The sequence below is a fragment of the Carassius auratus genome, unplaced genomic scaffold (genome assembly GCF_003368295.1).
Source record: "Carassius auratus strain Wakin unplaced genomic scaffold, ASM336829v1 scaf_tig00029160, whole genome shotgun sequence".
NCBI lineage: Eukaryota > Metazoa > Chordata > Actinopteri > Cypriniformes > Cyprinidae > Carassius > Carassius auratus.
The window spans coordinates 214,716-239,441 of NW_020525742.1; the positions used below are offsets into that span (position 1 = coordinate 214,716).

Sequence of the window (24,726 nt, forward strand, 5' to 3'; positions counted from 1 at the left end):
CTTTGGATAAAAGTGTCTGCTAAATGCATAAATTTAATTTTAATTTTGATTAATTTAAATCAGTGGAGTTATTAATTGGTTTAGTAGCTTGTTGATTGACTTAGCAGGGTTGTCTTCAGTCTGTTGCTCCACCATAACAGCAAATGGCAACATTTTTAATTTTCATTACATTTTTGTTATTTTATTTCAGCTTTATTTCAATTAACAAAAAACATTTTATAATAATTTTAGCTTTAGTTAATGGCAATACCACTGTCCAATGCTATGTTTTTACTACCATAGTGAATTATGAACACACTCTCTGTAGTGTTTCTGGTTTTTAATGACAGATAAACAGACACACAAACACACAATATCACACTCCAACCTCAGTGCCAACGCGATTCCTTGGCATTCGAGCCGAGTCTGATCTTGTAAACCCCCTGGGCGGCACGACAGCGAGCGCCTCGGGCCTGAGCGGAGGCTGTGAGTGACCAAGTGTGAGGTGTGTTTCTTTAAATGCATCAGGGTGTATAAAACAGACATGCCGCTACGTGCATCTGGATGCAACATTCGCTCGCTGCTGGCCTTCAATTCCCAGCGGGACACAAAGGCCCTGTCGCTGTGGATCTGTCTCACTTTCTAACACTCTCTAGGGAAATGCAAGGGCTATCTTTAACCTTACCAAGGCCTCCAGTAGTCGGCATTTTTTTTTTTAAGTCCTTGGTAAACCAGTTTTGGATGGTTTTATCTGGTCTAAGCTCATCATTAAAGGAATGGTTAACCCAAAAATGAAAATGGATATGCTTAAAATTTACTCCCCCTCTGGCCATCCAATTTGTAAATGTGTTTGTTTCTTCATCAGAACAGATTTGAAGATTTTTAGCATTACATCGCTTCCTCGCCAATGGAATTGCAGTGAATGGGTGCCGTCAGAATGAGAGTGCAACAGCTAACATCACACAAGTAATCAAACTACAGTCAGTCAGTTAATGTCTTGTGAAGCAAAAGTGTCATATTTGCAAGAATACAAAAATCCATCAAGACATTTTAACTTTACAACCGTCACTTCTGATGAGTTCATAATCCATAAAAAAAAAAAAAAAAAAAAAAAAAAAAAAAAAAAAAAGTCTCATCCGAAAGTGAAAATAATCTAAAACTATTCTAAACAAATATGACAGACACTCACGGTGGATTTTGACAACAGGACGAAAGAGGATGGGCTTTTCACTAGAAGAAACTAATTCACTAGATTATTATGAAGAGACTTGTGTCCAGAAACGCATTAATCATATATTTGTTTCTTACAGACATGCAGCTTTTCACTTCTCAAGACATTAACTGATGGACTGGAGTGGTGTGGATTACTTGTGGATTATTGTGATGTTTTTATCAGTTGTTTGGACTCTCATTCTGACGGCACCCATTCACTGCAAAGGATCCATTGGTGAGCAAGTGATAATGCTAATTTTCTCCAAGTCTTTTTTTGACGGAGAAAGACTCATCTACATCTTGGAAGACCTGAGGGTGAGTAATTTTCAGCAAATTTTAATTTTCAGGTGAACTCTTCATTTGAGGTTACTAGGAGATCACTTTGTTGTCGGCCAATCTCACTATATGCTGTATGGAAAAGAGCAGCGTGAAATCTCTTCATTCAAAATCTCTTCTTTAGCGTCCTACAGAAGAGAAGCATCTTTAGGGTAATTTTTAGATGATCTATTCCTTTCCAAAGCTGGTTCGACCTGGTTTCTCCATCAGCGTGACATTTTGAAGAACTCATTGAATTTAAAAAACCTCTCCTGGAGTTCTGTAGATATACTTTTACCCTCGGATTGATTTGACCCCACTTTGACCTCTGACCAAACATCCATCTCTCTCTGAAGTATCTTTTCTCCCCACTACATTTCTGATCTATTTTTCCACACAATTGAATTTTGTGGAATGACGCCGGTCGGGGTTTTAGGGTTGTGGTTTTTGTGGAGAATTTAGAATAGCGAGGGAGGGCAAATGAAAATGGATGGAAGGCCAAATGAAAAGAGATTTCGCGAGATGCATGCTGGATATGAACAGGTGAGGAGCTGCGACCTGGCCTGCAAAGACGATGGAAATGCCCTCTGATAAATCTGACCTTTAACAACAGGATATATGTGTTTCTTTGTGTGTGTGTGAGGACTGGTGATGGAGTCCTGCAGGTGTGACATGACAGCATGAGGAAAGGTTTTTAAACCTGGAGAGAGTGAGAGAAACGGTACGACGCAGACACAAGAATGTTTTAGTGCAAATATCTATGGCAAAACAGCACTATACCATATTGAATTAATTCGTTGTCATTCTTTTCAGCCTCATGTTTATGCAAATGAGGCATATTATAAAATAAAGTGAAATTTTGATACTTTTTCCAGCTAGATTCTTCAATATGTGTTGTGTGTGTCTGTGTGTGTGTGTTTTAAACACTCTTCAAACCACAACTCAAATCAGTGCCATGGTGATAATTTAGTTGTTCCCGGTGACAAGCGTGTTATTGACTCCATATTATTGACTGAAGTGTCTGGAGGGGCCCCTTGGACCCAGGGGTCAATGGGGGGCAGGAGTACCTGTCAATCAAATTTACACACAGTCAAACACACACACAGACACACACACACTTACTTTACATAGACTAAAGATTTATTTTTTTATTTTTATGAAACTAATTAGAATTAAAGAAACATTTTGAATTTTTAAAGCATGGCAGAACAACTATTTTATTTATATATTATAATAATTAAATATTTTTAATTGGTATTAATACATTAGAGGTTTACTATTACTATTCTTAATAACAACAAAACTATTAGAATTTTAAAATGAATTAATAATAATAATAATAATAATAATATAATAACAATAATAGATTTTTAAATAAATAAAATATTGTATAAGTATTAAAATAATTTAAGTATAAGTAAATCAAGTATTGTTATAAATATTATTATTTTTACCATTACATTTTATTATAATGCTTTGTTATCTAGGCTTACAGTGTTTTTTAAACAAAAGTAATTTTAAACATATTTAATTAAAATATAATATTAATAGTTATTAGTTAATAGTTATTTGTTTAAAGTTTTAATACCATTTCAACTACTACTAATAACAATACTACTAAAATATTTATTTTATATTTTATAAATATTATTTTTATTATATAATTAAAAAATTTCAGAACTCCAAATACATTTTTAATATAACTACTACCAATAACACATCTGAAAATTATTATTAAAATCCTACTGATAATAATAATATGTTTAAACGCATTCTAATTAAATAACAGATAACGATAATAATACATTTTAATTCACTTAATTGGGACAACCTCTCCCCCAAAACATACTTATGTGCAGATGTGTGGGAATTCAGTAGAATCGAGGCTGTGTGTTTTTGTGTGTGTGGGTTTTGATGTCAAACACATTCGGTATGGACAACTTCAACCACACACAGCACCTCACATCTCGCTCGCCTCCATCATTTATTCATTCTTTACAGCCTTCACTAGGTGTCCTGTGTGCTAATCAAAAAGACAAGCGATCGTGTCAAACCTCCATTACGTGACGTCCCAGCATGCATTGCAGGATATATATATATCATCTGGCAAAGGCAGTAGGCTTTGAGGTTTGACTGTTTTCTAATTGCCGTTTAGGAGTTACCCCACACACACACACACACCTCGCTGCGGAGTTTGAGGTTCATTCGCTGTGGCACACAGCACACGTCTGCGACACGGGTGACCCTCTCGGCTCCATTTAAATAATCAGCCTCCTGGTGTTTTAGTTTGTCACCGCACACACATGTAATTACACAATTCACTGTTTAAATATCCCACTAATCAGCCATTATTCACAGTGGGAGTGTCAGACTGAGTCACAGATCAGCGGCCATTACGGCTCAAGAGTGACAGTCGCACATTTGTTCCACTACACCTACATTGAGGTTTCAGAAACTGCATCAAGAAGCATTGGGAAAAACCTGGGCTAGAAAACCAATAAAATACTAAATAGATGAAATGATGTAATCTGTGCTAGGGAACTTTAATAGAGGCAGAAAAATAATACAAGCTGAATATTTCAAAGGAACGGTTTTACTTAAAATTGTCTGTAAATTTCCTTGCAGCACGTGAAATTTTTACTGAACATGAGAAAGATTCAGGGGTCAGCAACCATGTCAAATGACCAATTAGATTAGAATAAAACATTCATGACCTTTTCCGGATCATGATTGGTCTATTTAAACGTGGTTTAATAAGATTCAAATGAGATGCAAAGCATTTCGGAGAACTGTTCCAGTGTCGTGGTCCGAATTCTCTTTGCTCTCGGATCAAAATGTGTTCAAGCTAGTTAAAAGACCTTTTCTTAACCAACAAAACAGAGAATGCTAACTGAAAAAACAAAAACAAAAAAAAACTGCTAACTAAAAAGCAAAAATGAATGGAGGCTAACTGAAAAAAACAAAAAAAAAAAACAAACTGGAAAAAAAAATTCATACAAAAAAGAGGCTAACTGAAAAAGAAAAACAGTGGCAAACAGAAACCATGAAGGCTAACAGAAATGGTGCTCTAGTTTAAATTTTACGGTTAATATGACATGTAATTCAAAAGATTTTAATTGACGTTTTCATCATTTAATTACACTCGTTTCCTTTGTGAAAATTAACCATGGTTTTATTATAGTAAAAGTGAAGTGGTTTTTTTGGCATATTGGTAACCATATAAACACAGTTTTACTACAAACACCTTGGTTAAACTATGGTTATTGTAGCAAAACCATGGTTAGTTTACCATGGTTTAATTAAGGGTTCTCTTATTTATATATAATCAAAATCAACTAGCTCATTTGCTTCTTGAACAACTAGCAAACTAGCTAATCTTACAGAAGCCCGTACATAACTAAAATCTTTTGTCTAAACAGGCTAATCTGTTAGCTTGCTAACCAAAGGTTACTTGAAAACACAAAGAAAAGGAAATGTATTCATTTACTATTTTAACTCTGAATCTAGGTGGGCATGAAGATAAAACGATAAATCACAAGCAAACACGGTATACTTATTAGAAAGTTTGCAGCTAAGTAGCAGCTAAGTAGCTAAACAGACAAAAAAAAACATGAACAAATACCTCTAACCAGATATTCTAGGAAATCTGGTCTAATATTAGATATTAAATCTCTTGGCGTAAAAACACTGCTCACAAATGAAGTATTACTGTGATAACTGTGTTAACGCTAACGTCTTATTAGCGATTAGGGTGAGTAATTAGCGATTTGCGTCCAAGTGTTACTCACTATAGTGCCGAGTCATTGAGTTCGTACTCGTATCCTCGCGCCGCTGCTGACCGCACCCCCTGATCCGCCCACAAACAGCAGAGGGCGTGGCCTATGAACGGGAACAGCATCTGCTCTTCGTCGAAGCAACGGCCACACGAGAGAACGGAGTGAGCGTGGACCTGGAGAGACACCACAGACATGGAGAAATACATAGTTTGTACGTCTGGCAAAGTGTTTTTCAAGAACTTCTCACTTTTAAAATAAAAAAAAAATTATGCATTTAGCAGATGCTTTTATCCAAAGCGACTTACATTGCATTCAGGCTAACAATTTTTCCTAACATGTGTTCCTCTGGATTCAAAACCCCAACATTGCGCTTGCTAACACAATGCTCTACCACTTGAGCTACATGAACACTTTTTTGTTTCAAGAACTTTAAGAGTGCAAAACATCTAACTGGTAAAGTTTAGCATGCTAAATTAAGCACTAATGCTGCAAATATCAAAATATCATTCACATCATAATTTATGGTGGCCCAGTAGTGCACAACACAATGAAATCGCCACAACACAAGAAGACAAATTTTGGCATAGGACAAATTTTGTTGTTTCCACGGTGTTGTGCACTACTGGGCCACCATAATAATTGGTCAGTTTTTGGATGTCTAGTCAACCAGTTGTGATATATACCTAGTTAGATGTTGATGAAGGAAGGAAAATTAATTTAAGGGAATGGAGCAATGGTTTATAAGCTTAAAACAATAACATTTAAACAACTAGAACAAAGATCTGATCTAGTGGTGTGACCCAACACATATGTATCTCTAGCACTGTTATTAAAAGAACAATTGGCCTGATCTGTCTAATTACAGTACAGCGCTCGTCACATGACCCGATCAAAACCACGGTCATATTTAATAATCAAAGCAGACGACCCTCAATGTGCGCACCTGGAATAAGATAATGACTGTTTCAGAGACAAGTCTGGAAGAATGTTCTGAATAGAATGTTGGCGATCACATCCCTAGATCTGAAAACATGGCGCCACCCAGTGGACGCTGTCAGTACTGCAACAAGACAGCATCTTCCCAGCAGGCTTAAAGACTGAATGGAAGTTTAATTGAGACACTGAGAGCATTGCTAACTTATGGTAACTAGATCTAGTTATACATGTTCACATCCAAAATAAAAGTTTGTTTAGATAATGTATGTACTGTATGTATGCATAATATATGTACTGTGTTTATCTATTATGTATGTATAAAATACACACATATACAGTATATATATTGAAAATATTTACATTATTAAATATATTTGTGTGTGTATATATATATATATATATATATATATATATATATATATATATATATATATATATATATATATATATATATATATATATATATATATATATATATATATATATATATATAAACATAACATACTTTTCTTAAATGTATACATGCGTGTGATTGTATTTATATATACATATTATAAATATATACAGGGCACCCACATATATTATGTACACAAAACTTTTTCTTTTGGATGCAATTAATCATTTGGAAGCACTGCTTTTTGTATATAAATAAAAAAAATGCATGCTAAATGCATGAATATATATAAAAATATTAGAAACATATATGCATTATATTTAAATCAAATAATTAAAATATAATAAGTAAATAATAAAATAAAACATGTATCTAATGTTTAAATATAAATATACAAATTTTTATTATTATCATTATTATTATTATTATTGCAGTAACCCTAACCCTAGGTAAGAAGATCTAGTAATAGATGTTTAAATCTGTATCTTAATGGGTGCACAATGAAGACATCCTCATCATCAACAACATTTTTTAATTATTAACTACAGAGAGTTAATAATAATATTAATTGTAAAACAACTTTTTTATATAAATACATTCCAAATATATCTGATAAATTATAAAAAGTGTGAAGACATACTAGTTAAATAATAATAATTGTTATTATTATTATTATTATTATTGTTGTTGTTGTTATATATTACAAAAAAAAAATAAAACATTAAAAATATCTTAGATAGTTAGAAATCCTAACTCTGGGTAATAAATAACTATATTGTTCAACAGCAGAAAGGAAAGGGTCTGGTTCGAACCTTGTTCTTGCTGTTAGCGAGGTTGATGCGAAGGACGCCCATTCCATGGAGGACAAACTTCATCGAGGTCAAGAGGTTATCCAACACCGCAGGCTGGAAACACAGAAGATAAATAAATCATAATCTCTTTTCATACAAGTAAGAACAAAGCATGATGATCACATTCTTATATTCATTTTATTAGTTCGGAGTTCTTTCTCTTCTGATTGGAAGGACTCATTGTCTTTGTCCCTTCAACGCAAATAACTTCCTGAAGTAAGCACGTTACCTACGAACCCTTCCACTGATCTGTGACAGAATGTAACAAGGCCATTTGCGTGTGCATCTAACCAAACAAATCTACTTCCTGTCACTGGGACGTTATGAATTTCTGCTTGATTGGTCCTTATTGTCTCACGTCCATCCAAATGACAGGAAGTGGCTTCACCAGGCGCCATTACTGCGACAGACACCGCTGTGTGACGATCAAACGCTCGGCTGAAGCGCAATGCAATTGTGCGGTTATGAATTATGCAACGCTGATCATTTCCTTTTGGTCAGAACAATTCAAAGAAATGGGATTGATTTGTGTAGTTTTTGAATCGCCATTTTCACATTTTCTTTTCCATACCAAAACTGTTTAAATCACATTTGCAAGTGAAATAGGATTTTCATTGTAAAAAAAAAAAAAAAAAAAGGACCAAAAATGTATACAAATAAATATATGGTAAATATACCAAATATTATAAATACTATATAAATATGATGCATAAATAAATATGATTGATAAATAAAAAATTTATAAATCAAAATCAACTGTTGAAATGTGTTTGGAATTTAAATATTAAAAGATATTAAAACAATTATTAGATAATAATAATAATAATAATAATAATAATAATAATATTTTTACAAATATTGTAATATTTTTGTTACATGTTATTTAAAATTTACAATAATATACACAAACCACAAATATTACAACAAATATTAGATAATACTAAGTTTAATTTATTTACACACAAAATACTTTAAATATATAATATATAAAATGTATGACAAAATTGTATAATAAAAACATAATTGAAGAATTAAAATATAATAAAACTACCTTACTGTAATAGCAAGTATAAGAACTTTATTATTCAAATGAATAATCATTCATGGTAAAATCAGAAATTATTATTAACAAAGTACATTTCGGACATTTTGATTTCATTTCGACTTTTGACACAATTGACAAAATCAGTGCACGTGTGTGCCACCCAAAACCTTTCTCTTTTCACACTTTCAGCGCCCGTCCGCTCGTGTTGTGCTCAGATGCTTCCCCTTTCACCGCCCCTGACTCTGTGGCCAAAGCAAACACATTCCTGCCCTTTATTGAACAGCTTTTGTTTGCTGGGCTGTAGATCAGAGACACAGAACATTCCAGGGAAGAGCGAACGTGGAAAAGCCTTTCTGTGTTCACGAAGGGCTGCGGGCCCGGTTCGGATATATGATGCGCTTTTATCGACTTCCTGTTGTTGCAAACACACATAAAGTGCACTAGAGCGACGCAGGAGGTGAATCACACACTTTAGAACAATGAAACTATTCTTGTGGAAAGCGGTAAGAGCAAAGATGGCAGGGAGCTTCACAGAGGGGTTTATGTGTGTGTGTGTGTGTGTGTGTCTGTGTGTGTGTGAGAGAGAGAGAGAGAAAACACACTGTTCATCTTTTATTTACTACTAAACACTTGTTAAGGTCTTAAAAACTAGCAGAAGAAATTGTTTAAAGTGACAGTTTAATGGAAGATTAAAAACTATAAAAAAATATTTAAAAATAAGTTGGTTGATTATCTGAGATTAAAAAAATAATTATTAGATGTAAAACTTACATTTACAAAACTAAAAATAAAATTAGAATTTTTTACATAAAAAAAACATAGTAAAACTATTTAAAAAAAAATTGTTAATTGAAATAAAGCTGAAATAATATACAATTTGAACATTACATGTAACAAATATTTTAAAAAAAATTAGAAAATGTTGCTTGGGCAAACAACTGAACTAAAATAAGTTTCAGTAACTAAATTTGCTAAAACAACCTAAAAATGTATTTTCTTGAATTAAAATATAGCTGAAATACAGCTATAAAAAATATGAATATTAGAGGTCACGCTTACAAAACATAAACAAAAATGAGAAGTGTGAGTTTTAGTACTAAAACTATAAAAATTAAAACAAAAAAATACAAAGTTACAGAAATCATAATAAAAATGTCAAATGGACATAAAATTACTAAAACTGAAACTATAAAAATAAAAGCAAATTCAAAATTCACAGACATTTTTAAGCGGTCACATCCTTGATTATCATATTTTAGAACTGAATTTGAATCTAAACATATGGCTCCAGAATAACTGAAATACAGACCACATGTGATATAGAATATTTTTACAGGTTTATGGTGCTTTTAGTCCATATTGGAGCTTGAAAGTCCATTGAAAGTCACAATACACTTTTACTGAATGGAAAAAGAAGCTTACATAATCCTCAAAATATCTTATTTCTCTCTCTCTCTCTCTATGTGTGTGTGTGTGTGTGTGTTCCTTGAAACTAAGAAAAGTGACAGATTTGGCTTGGATGAGTAAAGAATTACAGAAAGTTAATTTTTTGTTGAACCATTCTAAGAATTCACCGTTTATTTTCAGGGATTTGAGTTCTAGAATTTACAGACATCAACATACAACAAATTCTAGAACTCGGTGTTAAATTCTAAAAATTCCAGGCATCTATGAGCTCAACAGAATCTTGTCAAAGACCGTACTGTACATTCTACAATAACTAAGTTTGGGTCAAGCTCAAATTCTAGACCACCGACGACGCCACTCCAAAGTCTCCTATTACTCCTTGATGTCACGTTTGTAAAAGGAGAGCTTGCCACTTCATCAAAGAAGGAGTCAGAGGGAGGTCGAAGAAATGAAAGCATGAAACCCAGCTGCGAGTTTTGTGAAGTCTAGCCATAAAAAAAAGAGCCACCAGATGGGCACACTAGAAAAAAAGTCAATGACTGCTTCCACAGAAATTTCAAGCAGCACTACTGTTTTCAACATTGATGATAATGAGAAATGTTTGTCATTTTGCCTTTAGGCTGAAGTTGCAGCTTTGGGAGAACCAGGAGACATGGAGAGACTGGTGTCAGTATATGAAATAAAAAAGGAGGAAACAGGAAAGACAACTTGACTTCCTGTGGGTTAGAGAGACCACGGTGTGGTTAAAGACCACAGCGACAGTTTAGTACAATGGTGAGCAAAAAGAAAGGATTAAGAAAAAGACACTCCTGCGACATTCAGGTCAGGGCAAGTCCCTTCTTTTTACCTGTAACACATAACATTTTCACTTGTATTTATGATTCACACACACACACTCACAGTACAGTTCACCACACCCTTCCCTGGCCTCCCTCTGACAGTCGATGGTCCGCCCTTGTGTGACACTACATCCAAGTCAACCAAGGCCAGTCTGATTACAGACTATGCTTATGTCTGCAAGCATGGGTACAATATAAAACTAGCCATAATTATGGGTCTGTACAAACATATGCATGTGTGAGCGAAAGCGTGACCTTTTATGAACCCATCCAACAAAAACTAGGCAAGCAGTAACTGGACCTTTTGAACATTAGAAACATAGAACGCTGTGACTGGGCAACATTTGAAGAGAAAACAGGCATAGAAGAAGTCAGCATAAAAATTATGGTCTAGCTTGCAAAAATACTTTATTTAATTTGCATCAAACTTTGATGGACCGAAATCAAAGCCTTGAGGTATCCCAAACTCAAGACATGACTCAAAATTGGCTAGTCTGTGTTTACTATAAAATTAGGCTATTGTAGGTTATTCTTTGGTTTTAGGGCAATGTTTATTTTGTTTCTAGAACAATGGGAGAAGTTAGCTTAGTGCTATTATGGGACATTACTTTTTTTTTTCTTCTCATTTCACAAACATATAAAAACCGCTGTTGTGTTGAATTATTAACTAGAATGGTGCAAAATACAAACATTGTGCTTCTAGTCAGAAAAGTTTCATACCACAGTGACTGGCACAAACTATGCAGTGACATGGCTAAAGTTAATCAAATCTAGAGATCACATTCTTCACACGTACTGTCATTTAGTTCAATGCCTATAGAACGAATCACCAGTTTGGCAAATCACAAAATTTTTGACACATTTACAATGGTTTGAAAACTTTTCTAGATTGGAGTAAAAACTGTACAGACAAAACATTTATATTTTTTGATATGCCTAAAATCTTTGATAAATTAACATCTCACAATAAGTAGGACAGTGACAGTCATCAATCTCTGAACTCCTATTTTTCAACAAAGAACCCTAAGGAGTAATATCAGTTTAGAATGTACATTGAAACTCTATCCACATGACAGCAGAGGCTGCGTATGCAGCTAGAGTGTCATTTTATGAAACAAGTTCCTTTGGCATTTTGGAAAGATAATATTTCGAAGTACATATCTGAAGACAGTCTAATCACTGTCTATTTTAAAATTAAGTCTTTGTTAAAATTAAGTTGTGTACACAAACAGTACTTCTTACTTTGCTTCCTTCTCCCAAGCTTCTGACTGTGCATTTTATTTCTGATGCATGACACTACACACGTCTTGTTTCATTTAAAGATAATGAAAGTTTCTGCTGGCGAAAGATAGCACAGATGATGACGAATCCTTCCCAAAAAAGCATGCTAACAGGTTCTTAAATTCATCGCCCTGCCACTAAAAATCAGCTAGGTGATTGCTTTGTGACTAGTCATCTAGTTAACCATCCTGATGATCCCTTTGCATTCGGCTCAAGCTAATAGGCTGTCATTGAGGTTTTAAAGCATTCCCTGAGGGACTTCAAAACACCACTTGCATATTCTAAGTCCATCAATCTAATTCAAACTCACTGGAAAGTGTAGCTTACACAAACAAACCCTGAGGGAAGGTTTAATGAAGAGGACATGGTACACAAAGTCTGTTTATCCCAAGCAAGCACACATGCAGATCTGCACCTGGCATTTCACAGGATATATGATAGACCTTCTGTTTTTATATTTTTTTTTTTACAAAATCAGCTGATTTATAAAACGACTGGAAAAACATGTGACTAGAAAAATGCTTGCTAACAAATACTGGATGGACAGATTCCTGAATTCCAAAGAATCAAAGTGCCTTTTATTAAGAGTGAGGAAATTAAATACTTAGGGAAGTTTCAGTAAGGTAGCATTCTCTCAAAAATATTAGTTAAGATTTTTTTTGTACATTCTGCAGCCAACATGCACATTCTCTAAAGTCAACAAACTCCTAGTACATATTTCAACCAAAAGGTAAAAAGTGTGTCATACAATAGCATATGTTTGTAGTAAATGTAGACAAGCAGTGTTTAAGTCACATCTTAGAGTTCGGGATACAGCAAGGCTCCGTATTTGGCCCAACAAAGTTTGAAGTCTTCAAAATAAAAAGTCTTTATTTTTGCACGCAGTCTATATATAGCCATACAATAACCCTTTGTAGCTTCGTACTAATGTTTTGTCACTTGAATTTCAAGCAAAGTATAACAAGTTTGTCATATGTATACAGTGTTATTAAATTACTTTATTCATACTTCCAACCCCTAGCCTAGGGTCTTTTAGTAAACTGAAGAAGGGGACTGAATAACACTACTATTTTTGTTGCCAAAAATGACGTTTCACCTCGAAATGACAGTAAAAAACTGCAGTTCTAGCGATAACAGGGTAGATGATCATGTTGAGAACACAGCTGGCTGCGGTTTACTATGAAATGGGAAAATCAATCACTTTTCTGTTCCCATGGTGATAAGACGTACATGGACCACAGGTTACTCTAATGGAGCCAGAGTGCAGTGCACCTTTACTATGTTGCCATGGTAACATTTTGAGTGACCGGTCAAAAAAGGTTTGAATTTAGACTATAGAGGAAGTGTACACTGGCTGTCGAGCAAACTATAGAGAAAATGTTCTTGGAAGTCTGCAATTTTTAATGGTTTAAAAACCTAAAAAGTTAAAACTTTTCTGTGTTTCATGTTTCCATATTTTTCCTTCCCCCTTCCGCTTTCTCTTCCAAACAGAACAAAAAACATGCTGGAGCAAGATCCAGTCTTCCACTGAACTGAGGTCTTGTTTCACAGCTGAACCAATGACCTCTTAAACTTTTAATAATCCCCAAAAACACAGCAGCTTGATTTCCCAGATGGCAGAGGAAGTATAGAGCACACAGACAAAATATAGCACAGAACAAATGTTAAACTATTAAATGCAATTAACCTCTTGCATGCAAGTCTGTGAAAACAACATCATAAAATGTCTTACCTTAAAACTGGCTAGCTCTTGTTTGGTGAATCCATGACTGTGGATAATCTTCATCTGTTTGACCAGCGTACTTTTCCCACTTTCAGCAGCACCTACATCAATATAGGTCAGTCAACATTACTAATCAGTCATTTAGTTTACAATTTTAACAACAGAACCTACAAATGGTACAGCCATTCTATATTAACCCAAGATAAATGTCTGGTTCCAGAGTACAGTCTTCAACGTTCATAAATCAACTCTTCCTGAAGTTCAAACCCACAACCTTTCAGTTACCAGCCCAGACGTGAGGTTCAAACCTGCAACCCTTCAGATATGAGTCAAGAATTCTTGAACTCTTTTAGTTTCCTGCACAAATATGAAATTAAAACCCACAGCCATTAAATCATTAGCCCAGATGAGAGGTTCAAACACAAAACTTTACTGTTACCTGGACAAATATGAAATTTGAACCCACAACCTTTCAATTACCGGACCAGATCTGAGGTTCGAACTGAGAACTGTCCCGATACCTGAACAAATCTGACGTTTTAACTCGGAATGCTTCAATTACTTCCACAAATGACAAATTTATTTCAAACCCACAACCTTTAAATTACTAGACCAGATATGAGGTTCAAACCTGTCATGTTTTTTATAGGAGTTAAGATTTGAGGTTGGAACTCAGAACCTTTTAGTTACCTGCACAAATACGAAATTTGAACCTACAACCTTTCAATTATTAGCCTTGAAGTGTGGTTCGAACCAAGAACTTTACAGCTACCTGGACAAATTTGAAATTCAAACCCACAACCTTTCAATTACCAGCACAGTTCTGAGGTTTGAACCAAAAACGGTCCAGTTACCTGAACAAATCTGATGTTTATACACAGAATGGTTCAATTACCATGCTCAAAAGTGAAATTCAAACCCCCAATCTTTAAGTTACAAGCCCGGATCTAAGGTTCAAACTGTCAAGTTACCTTTACAAATTTCAAAATTAAACCCAGAATGGTTGAGTTACCTTCACAAATATCGAATTTAAACCCAGAATGGTTCAGTTACCTGCACAAATATGAAATTCAAACCAGCACAGATCTTATATGAAGCTAATCCATGGCAGATATCAGTCCATTTCTCATTTTCAAACCCACAAATTTTCACTTAACTGCACACATCTGATATTTTAAAGCAAAAACCTTCCATTTCACTGCCCAGACTCAAGGTTCAACCCACCAACCTTTTAGTTTCAACCCATAACTGAGACTTGAACCTACAACCTTTTTTACATAAAAGCTAAAACTTCAGATCTGGGCATAACATAATATTTTGGGGTTTGCAGGAGGTACAAGCCATAATATGTTGTTACAAACCCAAGTTTCAATCTCTGCACAAATCTGGGGTTCAAACCTACAACCTGGTAGGTTTCCAACCAAATCTAGGGTTTAAACCTACATTTTTAGAGTTACCAGCACAGATCGGCTATTTAAACGGATAACTTTCAAGTCCAAATCTGATGCTGAACCAATAAACTTGGGGTCAAACCCACAATCGTTTAGTTAAAAATAAACTAGAGTACCCAAAATTTAGTTTTTAATGCACAATCAGGCATATGTAAACATCAAACCACATGTTATTTCGCCTAAAAGCAATAGGTAGATGAACAAACATCTGGATGGGACCTTCTTACCCAGCATGAGGATCTTCACCAGGTTCATCTCTCTCTTGGCATACTCGTACAGATCTCGGTCTATCTGCGAGCTGTGGATCTTCGCCTTCTTTCCCTCCTCGGTCACCTCTGAGCCCAGACACAGACCCATTTCCAGAGCTCATAGCTAAAGATCCAGCAGAAATCCCAACATCACGGATGGAACCGAAGAGGAACGTTCAAAGTCGCGTAAAAACATCCCGGCGAGATCCCCCCGCTATTATACAAAGTCCCTCCGGATAGCGCGTAAAATGACACCAAAGTTAATTGCACGTGTGATTTTGAAAAGATCTGATTCCAAATCGAAGAGAGAGAGAGAGCCTGGGATGGTCCGATCGTACAGGAGGAAAGAGAAAAAAGTTTCAAATCCGCCTGTTCCCGGTTAATTTCGTCGGGCTCAACACTCGTGCTGGCTCGGGATCATCGTGTCCATTGAGATCTCACGCAAACAGTGTCAGACGCCGCACAAACACTCATAATCCACAACACAGCTCTACCTGTTCATTACGCGCAAACTAAATGGTGCATGTTGCCTACAGAGCTTCTCTTTTGGGGGTGTCCGCTTTCTTTAGGAAGGAAGTGACGTGATGTTTGTGGAACTTGTCACCTGAGATGGGTTTTGTTCAAGCGTTTTGGGAGAGTTGCTGCTGGCAGTCAGTGTAACTCATTATACAATGAAATTAAATTAATTAATTAAGATTTTATATAAATCTGGAAAACTGAATAAAGTAAAAACGCTAAAAGTAATTACAACCAAACAACAACAAACATAATACAATAGCTACAAAGTAAACAATTAAATATAAAATAAATAAATAAAGTATTATGGCATATTGCATAGTAAGTTTAGTATCATTTAAATATTGATCTAATTTAATCTTGATCTAATAACAAAATCTAAAAGTTGGAATCAGCCAAAAAAAAAGAAAGAAAATACTTATCAAGTATCATCTTAAATTAACAATAAAACACTTTTATTTTTTTATTAATAATCATAAACATTTTCTTTATACAATAATTGACCACGTAAATGCAAACCTGCCTTAAAATTAAGTTTAAAATGTTTGTACTTAAATGTCAATTTAGTATCACTGATATATCTTCACATTGAATAAATTAAATAATTAGATTTTTATGCGCTTAATGGAATAATGGTCAGAGCAGGCCGTTTTTCATACATTTTTATTGCAATTTAAATAGCAATTAATGGAGGTGTTTTGATGGCTTACGGTTTATTATGCATGGGACGGTAAATTATAGACTTTCTGAAGACATTAACACCAAATTCAGAATTGGTCACTCAACATTTCTGCAATGTAAAAACAGTGTTTTTTTCCCCACAGCAATTCAACCTAAATGTGCAGGAAATGTTACAAACTAAAAACATGCTGCAATTGCAAGGTGCTTTGACATTCATTGAACAAAAAAAAGACAACAAACCGCATAAAACAAGATAAAAGTACATATGAGATAAAAGCAAGTTTGACTTTTAATAATCAACTTAGTTTAGAGACAGATGTTTGTAAAAATCTGTTAAAATTAAAGCGTGACATTAAACGGACATCAATCACCTGAGGTCAAAGAGTCTTTGGCTGTGACTTTGTTCATGTCACAACAAACAATATTAAGAACGTGAAAATAAAAGTGGTAAAACCGAGTAAAATGCCAGATAGGTGACTGTGGACAGTGTATGAAACAAAACTTCAGAGATTAGTTCTGAGATTTTTTTTTTTCAGGACACGCATATCAAGTGTTCAGTGATGACGAAAAAGGTAAAACCGCTAGAATAAAATATTCCAGGGTTAAAAACATTAAAAATGGCCAGGATGACATTTCACTACAAAAAAATAAAAAATAAATAAAAAAAAATGTATATATATGATTTAAATTATTTTTCTTTTCCTTTTTTTGCATTGTGATACTATCTTGACAAAAAAAAATCCCATTTGTGAAAATCTCACTACCAAAATTGAAAAAATAACAATAATAATAATTTAAAAAAAAGGATAAAAATACATTAAAGTTGTAAAGTATTTATGTATCATGTATAGTATATCCTTAATTTATACATACCTATTAAAAATACTATAAAGAGAATAGAATAAGAATCACTTCTGAAAACAATTAGAACTGCAAACAAAAAATAAAAAAGAAGATAAATGTCCAGATATATTAAGGTAATGAGAATACAGATGGAAATTAAGTAAATAAATAAAAATATCACAATGCAAATAAAAAGCCTTAGTCTTAAAATAGGAACAATCTTATAAATCTTAAAATATTATAATAACTTTGATTTTGGGGTAAAATGTCACAAAATATAAAACACATAATAATAATAATAGTAAAATCCCAACATAAAATCCTAATAAGAAAACATGCATAGAGCTAGTATGCATGCTATTGTAGTCAACATCTAGTGTTTCTTCACTAAGTGTTTCTCTGCTCAACTACAAATTTGTGCGGATGGATTACCAGTTCAAAAAACCACCAAAATGACACAATCCTCCCTCCCATAACATCCATACAAAATGCAAAATTAGCTGCTGAATGTTTTTCAGTGTTCCTCCCATTCAGAGAGAATGTCTTCGAACCCATTTTATAGGTATCATAAAACTTCTCCGCACATAACGAAGTGCTTTTGTCACACATAACGAAGTGCTTTTTTTTTGCTTTTGTATCAAACAAGAGTCGTGCAATTATAAAAAACAAAAACAAAAAAAAAAACAGTCTGCGTTTCTCCATGTCCACTTAAAAGCATCTTCAGCTCAGGCATTTTGTTCGTTCGGGGTGTTTATATAACAGTCCGGGGTTAATTTTGGTTCTATGATGAAGCCCTTGATTTGTTCGGTTTGGACAGTTTCGGTTAATTATTCACTAGAGCCGCCTCGGTCTTCAGCGAATCCTCTTTATGCTTCAAAGCCTCAATCACAGCCATCTCTTTAGCTTCCTTCTTCTGGTTCCTGGCCTCAAACTGCAACCTACCGGGACAAAGAGAGACACGGCTCATTTGCATACGTTCGTTACATTTCCCGCGAGCAATGTTTTCACGTTTAGCTCGTATCGTCCCACAAACCTGTTCTCAATGATTCTCTGCACGATGTCGTCGGTGGTCAGATTGTTGCTGCTGTCCAGGACGCGGAAAATGCCTCTCTTCCTCGGCTCCTGCAAAGAGACACAATGGGTAAAAATGGGCTTTTATGGAAGAGAAGATCACCGAGAGATGAATATAAGGAGACTTTACTCACGGTGTAAGGGTCTGTCCCGTCTGTGTCAGGAAACACTTCGGTTTTCCCATGACACACCAGATCTACCTACAACCAGAATTTTTTTTACAAGTTAAACAAAATTAGAGTGAAATGTTTTTAAGCTTTTAAATATTAGTTTCTGTTTTATAAGGTTATCTGCCAAATGATTCTTTTTTTTTTTAAAGAAAGATAAGTAGAGTATAAGCATTTATATCTCTATTTAAGCTCTATTTATTATTGTTTAGTTAAGCAAAAAACAAAACCCATAAAAGCGTCCAATATATTGATAATGTCCCCAATATAGTGTGCGTCCTTTGTATTTTTCCCATCAGGACAGAGAAAAATGTCCCAAGCACTCTTTTGAGTTAAACTATAATGCACGGTTGAACTCTCTGTAACTGCTCGAGGGTTTGTGGTTAAAGAGGCGAGCAGTAAATCTCTAGATTGTTCCCAAGCAGGACAACACAGAATTGCTGAAATAGTGTTCAGTCACTAAAGCCTTTGAATCTGGCAGCTGTCCCAGAGCTGTACACAACACACACACACACACACACACAGCTTTATATCTCAATAACGTAGTGTGTGAATCACACAAATCACATTCTCTTCACACTCAAAGCCTCTTATTGTGTTATTGTGTCTGGAAGCGGGTTACACCAAAACTAGATTTTTATTCTCTATAGTGAATGACCAATGTGTACTGGTTTGGTACTGTACCTTAAAGTGATCCAGAAGATCTTTTCCTACTGTGTACGGAGCTCCGATCACAACCTCAGACACATACTGAAGAAAAAAAGAATCACAACACCGTTATCTAAAGCCTAAATGGAAGACTGATTATAAACTAAACTCAAAGTTCTAAAGTAGATTCTTAAAGCTTTACAGTTCTAAACATTTCTTCTTTCTTCAAGATTTATTTTTTAAGTTTTTAAGTTATTTCACCTCATTGAGTTCTCCAGTTCTCGCAAGTTCTTGAGTTTCTAATTTCAATGTACATTTTCAGAATTCTACAAGTTCTCCACTAAGTTCTTTAACTTTTATTTAAGTTTTCAGAGTTCTACTAGCACACACCTTTCTCCAGTTCTAGCACTTTAAGTTCCCAATGTTTTACGTTCCAAATGTTTTTAGCAATTCTAATTTCCTTCATTTGTAAATTATCATTCTCTAAATTCTACATTGCCTAGGTTCTACATTCTACAACTTACATTTTTTTACTTTTCAGACTTCTCCAACTTCACAAATTTCTCCAGTAGTTTAAGTTCCTTAAGTTTTACATTCTTCAAATTTTTGTAGATCTAATTTCTTTAAGTTCTACATTAAGTTTTAAAGTTCTACATTGTCTAGGTTCTACAACCTCGGTCTTTTAAGTTTTAAGTTCTCGGGGTTCTACAAATTCAAAGTTCTCCTTTTTTAGTTTGTTCTACAAGTTCCCCAGGTTTTTTATTCTTTCTGTTCTCGAAGTTCTAAACTTTATGTTCGCATTGTTCTCAGTTCACCATGTTCCTCAAGTTCTACAATTCTATAGATCCCCAAGTTCAAAGTTCTTGGTTCAAACGTTCTAAAACTTTCCAAATCAGTCAAAGTTCTAAATTTTAAAGCCAAATGAAACCTCCCAACATTCAGCAGTTTTCATAAAGGAATGCACGTGTGGTTTGTACTGATATTACAGTATTTGGGGAGGTCTGGAATTTGTTTTGTGTGGGTTCTGTCTGAATGTTTCGGCATGCTTTAGGTATGCTGGCATGTGCCTGATCCATGAGAGTTTGTGTGCTGAGGATGAATGAGAGGTTTATAAACTTGAAGATGGTTTGGATTAACTCAAGACGTGAGATTTTTAATTGGGGTCTCCTAAGTATGCAGTACAAATGTTCTTTCAACACTGCTTGTGATGTCTGTTCTCTTAACCTTGAGATGTTTCTTAATGTTTCTGCCCAGTTTCTTCCCCCAAACTCTCTTTTTTGTACTTTAACACTCCCTGTCTCTGAATACATTGGCCCATTGTTCTTAAACAAGAGTGTCAAGAATACAAAAGCAACTTGAAATGTCCAACATAATAAAACAGGATCGAAGGAGACATTAAATTATGCACAATCCAAAGAAATGACTGGAGGAGGCAGTCATTTATTCAAAATGCTAAGAAAAGATTGGAGGAGATTTGTAATTTATGCAAACTACCAAAACATTATAAAAGGCAGCGGTAAGTTTGGTGCACGTTTATGCAAGACACAAAAATGACTTGAGGCATACGTTTTGCACTTACTCTGCAAGCCAGCACACTCAAAGTTCTCTCATGAATATTCATGATGGGGTAGTTCTTTCCTTTGTAGCGGTTCACTTCCTACGAAAAAATGAAACGAATACAATTCATAAACATAATAACATTTACTAACCATTAAAATGGCACACTAGTCACTAATGCAATTACAGACCAACTAAGATGCACTTGAGATGCACTTTCAGTCTACAATTTAGTCATTTTAAAACTATTCACAATTCTAATTTAGTAGCCTGTAGAACTAGTAACCATACTTGTAATGTGTATGGTATTTCTCATTTTAGGGAACTTAAACACATGTTTCCCCTGAGGCATAGAAGTTCAAAAACAGTGTAAAACAGGTTTGCATGTTGTCATGCTGAAGATGGGACTTTGAACTTCCTTTTTTTATGGTTCACATGAGGTTTTCTGTCTGATCAAAGTTTATCACAAGAATTAAAAGCAGCTTGTCATAGCAAATTTGGCCCTTTCTAAAATCAGCGTGAGGGAGGAGAGGTCTGTAAAATCTCGTAAAGCATTTGTTTTTTTTGAAACACACCTGGTCAAAGTGCAGTCCGACAATGACGTAAGGTTTCTCTGCTTGTTTGTGAACAGTCTCGAGGAAATCCACGTGACCGATGTCTATACAGGTCATATAGTCAAGGCCAAAACAAAAGCATAACAGGAGTTCCCAAACCTTAAACTGAAATTTACATGACTTTTTCTAGCTTTCTAGATGTCTTCAGAAGCAAAGTGTGGAGTGGTATGTGTCTAAAAGGATACGGAAGAGGTCGAAGGCTCCGGCCACATAAATAATTGTGTCTTCCGGCTGTGGTTCTTTTCCTGAAGCGAACTGGATGATCTTCTGAGACGTCTGCAGGAACTGAGAGACACCAGTCCAGGGGCTGTGCCCTTTAGGACCCTGAGGAGAACAGATACATCAGAAATTTTTACCTTTGCAAATGCCAGAATATTCAAATGAATAAACATGTATAAGATTTTTTTCCTCATACACCACATTGAAAGTTCAAGTTATGTACAGTATGTTCCCCAACTGGAATTCCAAAGCAACATAGAATTGCATTCCCAACTTATTAAAGGACTGCAATATCTGACATTACCAAGCAAAACCATATATAGTTGGAAATAATGTAGGTAAGCCCTGACCTCTAATGGTCAAAGCTGTGTATGACCGCATATTACAATATATTATTAAAAATATGAATCAGCAAATAAGCAGATCAACGCACCTTCCCAAAGTTATCTGTGTGGGAGGCTGGTAGGCTGCATTATCCTGTGAGAGGGAGTAGAATATGAATCGGGGACTGACAGAAAGTCTTTATGTAATGTTTATCTGCACACACAATTAACAATAGAGTCTACTCACAACGTTACTGTTGATGCGATTTTGTTAACAGGAGCATACGACCCACTAGGTCTGTCGTAGACACTCCTTGTGTGCGTTTACATTCCCTGATGATGAAAAAAACACACGTGCCAACCATTACACACACCTTGGGTCAAAATTTTGTGGTGTGCCACAGGTGTATGTCAGAGGCCCATTGGACTTTACCTGTATCGACCCATTCTCTTCACTTCGTCGTATGTATCTTTCCCGTCCACGGTCAATGTGATGTCATCTAGCAAAAGATATGATATTATTATGATTCAATTAAATTTTGGTACAATTTTAACTATTTGATTTTAACTTAATGAAAGAAGAATATAATCTAAACCAGGATATTCCTTCGATGTACAAACCACTATGCCGACACAACAAGAAAGGGTGATAAGTAAAAAAGATAACTATGACTAAAAGATTTAAATGATTTCTGACAAATTATACAAATATTTAGAGCCACTCAGAATCCATCCTGAATTAAGGAAACTGAGCATTTAAAAAACTGCATCACGTACTTATAATAAACAGAAGGTTATCATCCACTGGTGTGAACACTAACATAATCGTTACAATTTTTATAGTGATTGGTCTTGTTTTTAATGGGTCTTTAAACACCAAGATCACTTACTCAAAATAAACTCTAAAAATATTTGTTGTTTAGAAATAATCATGAATATGAAATCACAATCATTATTACGTTAGCATAAGGCCCCATTTGTTAATTTTGTAACTAATGCGGTAATGTCATGTAATTAATATTATATTTAACACATAATTCCCTATTCAGTAACTAAAGCTGACCTGACATACAAACTAATGTGCATGTTATGAGTGAAAAGGAACGGTAAGAAAAGGAACTGTAATAAAAACACAGGATGTTCAGTTCTAAGAACCAGAACCAGGATGAAAATGGTTATGAAAAGCTAAATTCTAACCATTTGGGAATAAAATTAAATGTACTTTCACAAAATTCCACAAAACTGTAAGACACAGCATCTTTAAAGTTATTTAAATGGATCGTCTAAAAGTGCCTAAATGATCCCCTCACCTCCGTGCACGCAGAAATCACAGTTGTACTTGTCCAGCGTCTCCAGCGTAGTAACATACGGTGCCCCCTCAACAATCTCATCCACCCACTTCGTGGCCCGTATCATTTTATAACGCTCGGCCTGCGTGAAGACCGGTGGACCCTTGTGCTTGGCGATTTCCTCTGAACGTGACAGAAAAACAAATATATGATCGTTTTTTTCAGTTTGTATATTACAGTGGCTTTATGTGAAAGTCTGAAATTGTAATGCATACCATCTGTATGAACTCCTACTACGAGATAATCTCCCATCGCTTTGGCCTGTCGTAATTGGTTGGAGTGACCGTAGTGCACCATGTCATAGCTGTGGAGACACACGTGGACTTTAGATGCAGGGTGCTTCGTTTAAAGAACCCACACAGGTTATGTAATGAATAACTGCTTTCGTAGCAGTTCAATATAAGGCTGTACACACAGCTGTAGCAAGAGACAGGTGGGTTATCTAACCACCACAAGCGCCTTTCCCCTAGTAATATCATTAGCTGGGTCGATAGGATTACATGGGGATTATTATCTCCCATTTCATTTCCCCATGAGCCTTTGCTGAACACCACACTCCACACTATGTGTTATTTATAACAGCAGTTACTCCATCACTCAAAATTGAATGCTAGGGTTAAATGAATTGGAGAATATCATATCATTTCTACACCTTTGTGAACTATTAACATAGGTATGAGAAACGGGTCAGTTCTCAGAAATCACCTGACCCAATAACCTTTGAACCTGCACTGCAGTATTTTGGTACTTATTTGTATACCATCATAACAAACTCATTTAAATTAGCTTTTATTACATTTCAGTTTTATTTTAGTAATTGAGCGTTTGTCACTTAAAAAATGCTTCTATAAAGCTTTAATCAAATTTTATTTCAGTTGTAGTTTTTAGTATTTTTTTTAAGTCGTTGGCAGAATTTCTTCTTTTCATCAAATATTTGTTTTATTTCTGTTTTAATGTACTCACTGAAACAGACACTTTCTAATTATGAAATATCAAACGTCTGATAATGCTTCAAACCTTTCTACTAACTTACACTAACAGAAAGTACTATGGGATTGGATTCATGGACAGTTGTAAACTATGATAATACCATGATTTTGAACATGCATACTTTTAAAAATGCCATGCTGTACCATATAAATACCATGGTACTTAAATATAATACTCATTCAATCCCATGGAAACTATCAAAGTAACACAGTATCGCAGTCTGACTTCACTATACTGTGGTAACAGTATGTTTTGCACATGTAACTGTAGTAATACCATGTTCTTTTTGTT

At 34.9% G+C, this 24,726-nt stretch overlaps 2 protein-coding genes across 2 annotated transcripts in view; both read right to left on the reverse strand.

Annotated features, from left to right (window-relative positions):
* LOC113079761 (guanine nucleotide-binding protein G(o) subunit alpha-like) overlaps window positions 1-16,040 on the reverse strand; it is a 32,691-nt gene extending 16,651 nt beyond the window's left edge. The window contains exons 1-4 of the mRNA XM_026251966.1: window positions 15,437-16,040; window positions 13,768-13,859; window positions 7,425-7,517; window positions 5,295-5,455 (exon numbers count right to left, since the gene is read on the reverse strand). Of these exons, the coding sequence (XP_026107751.1) occupies window positions 5,295-5,455; window positions 7,425-7,517; window positions 13,768-13,859; window positions 15,437-15,566 (476 nt within the window). The 5' untranslated portion in view covers window positions 15,567-16,040. The remainder of the gene's footprint in view (window positions 1-5,294; window positions 5,456-7,424; window positions 7,518-13,767; window positions 13,860-15,436) is intronic.
* A 577-nt stretch (window positions 16,041-16,617) lies between these two features.
* On the reverse strand, window positions 16,618-23,771 carry LOC113079760 (ethanolamine-phosphate cytidylyltransferase-like). Its single transcript, XM_026251965.1, is given in 13 exon segments — window positions 16,618-18,435; window positions 18,531-18,619; window positions 18,703-18,768; window positions 19,420-19,485; window positions 20,963-21,040; window positions 21,516-21,598; window positions 21,740-21,878; window positions 22,207-22,232; window positions 22,328-22,355; window positions 22,357-22,429; window positions 22,530-22,596; window positions 23,407-23,568; window positions 23,661-23,771. Coding segments are annotated over 13 exon segments (1,074 nt in total). The 5' UTR covers window positions 23,743-23,771; the 3' UTR covers window positions 16,618-18,320.
* Window positions 23,772-24,726: the final 955 nt, after the last annotated feature.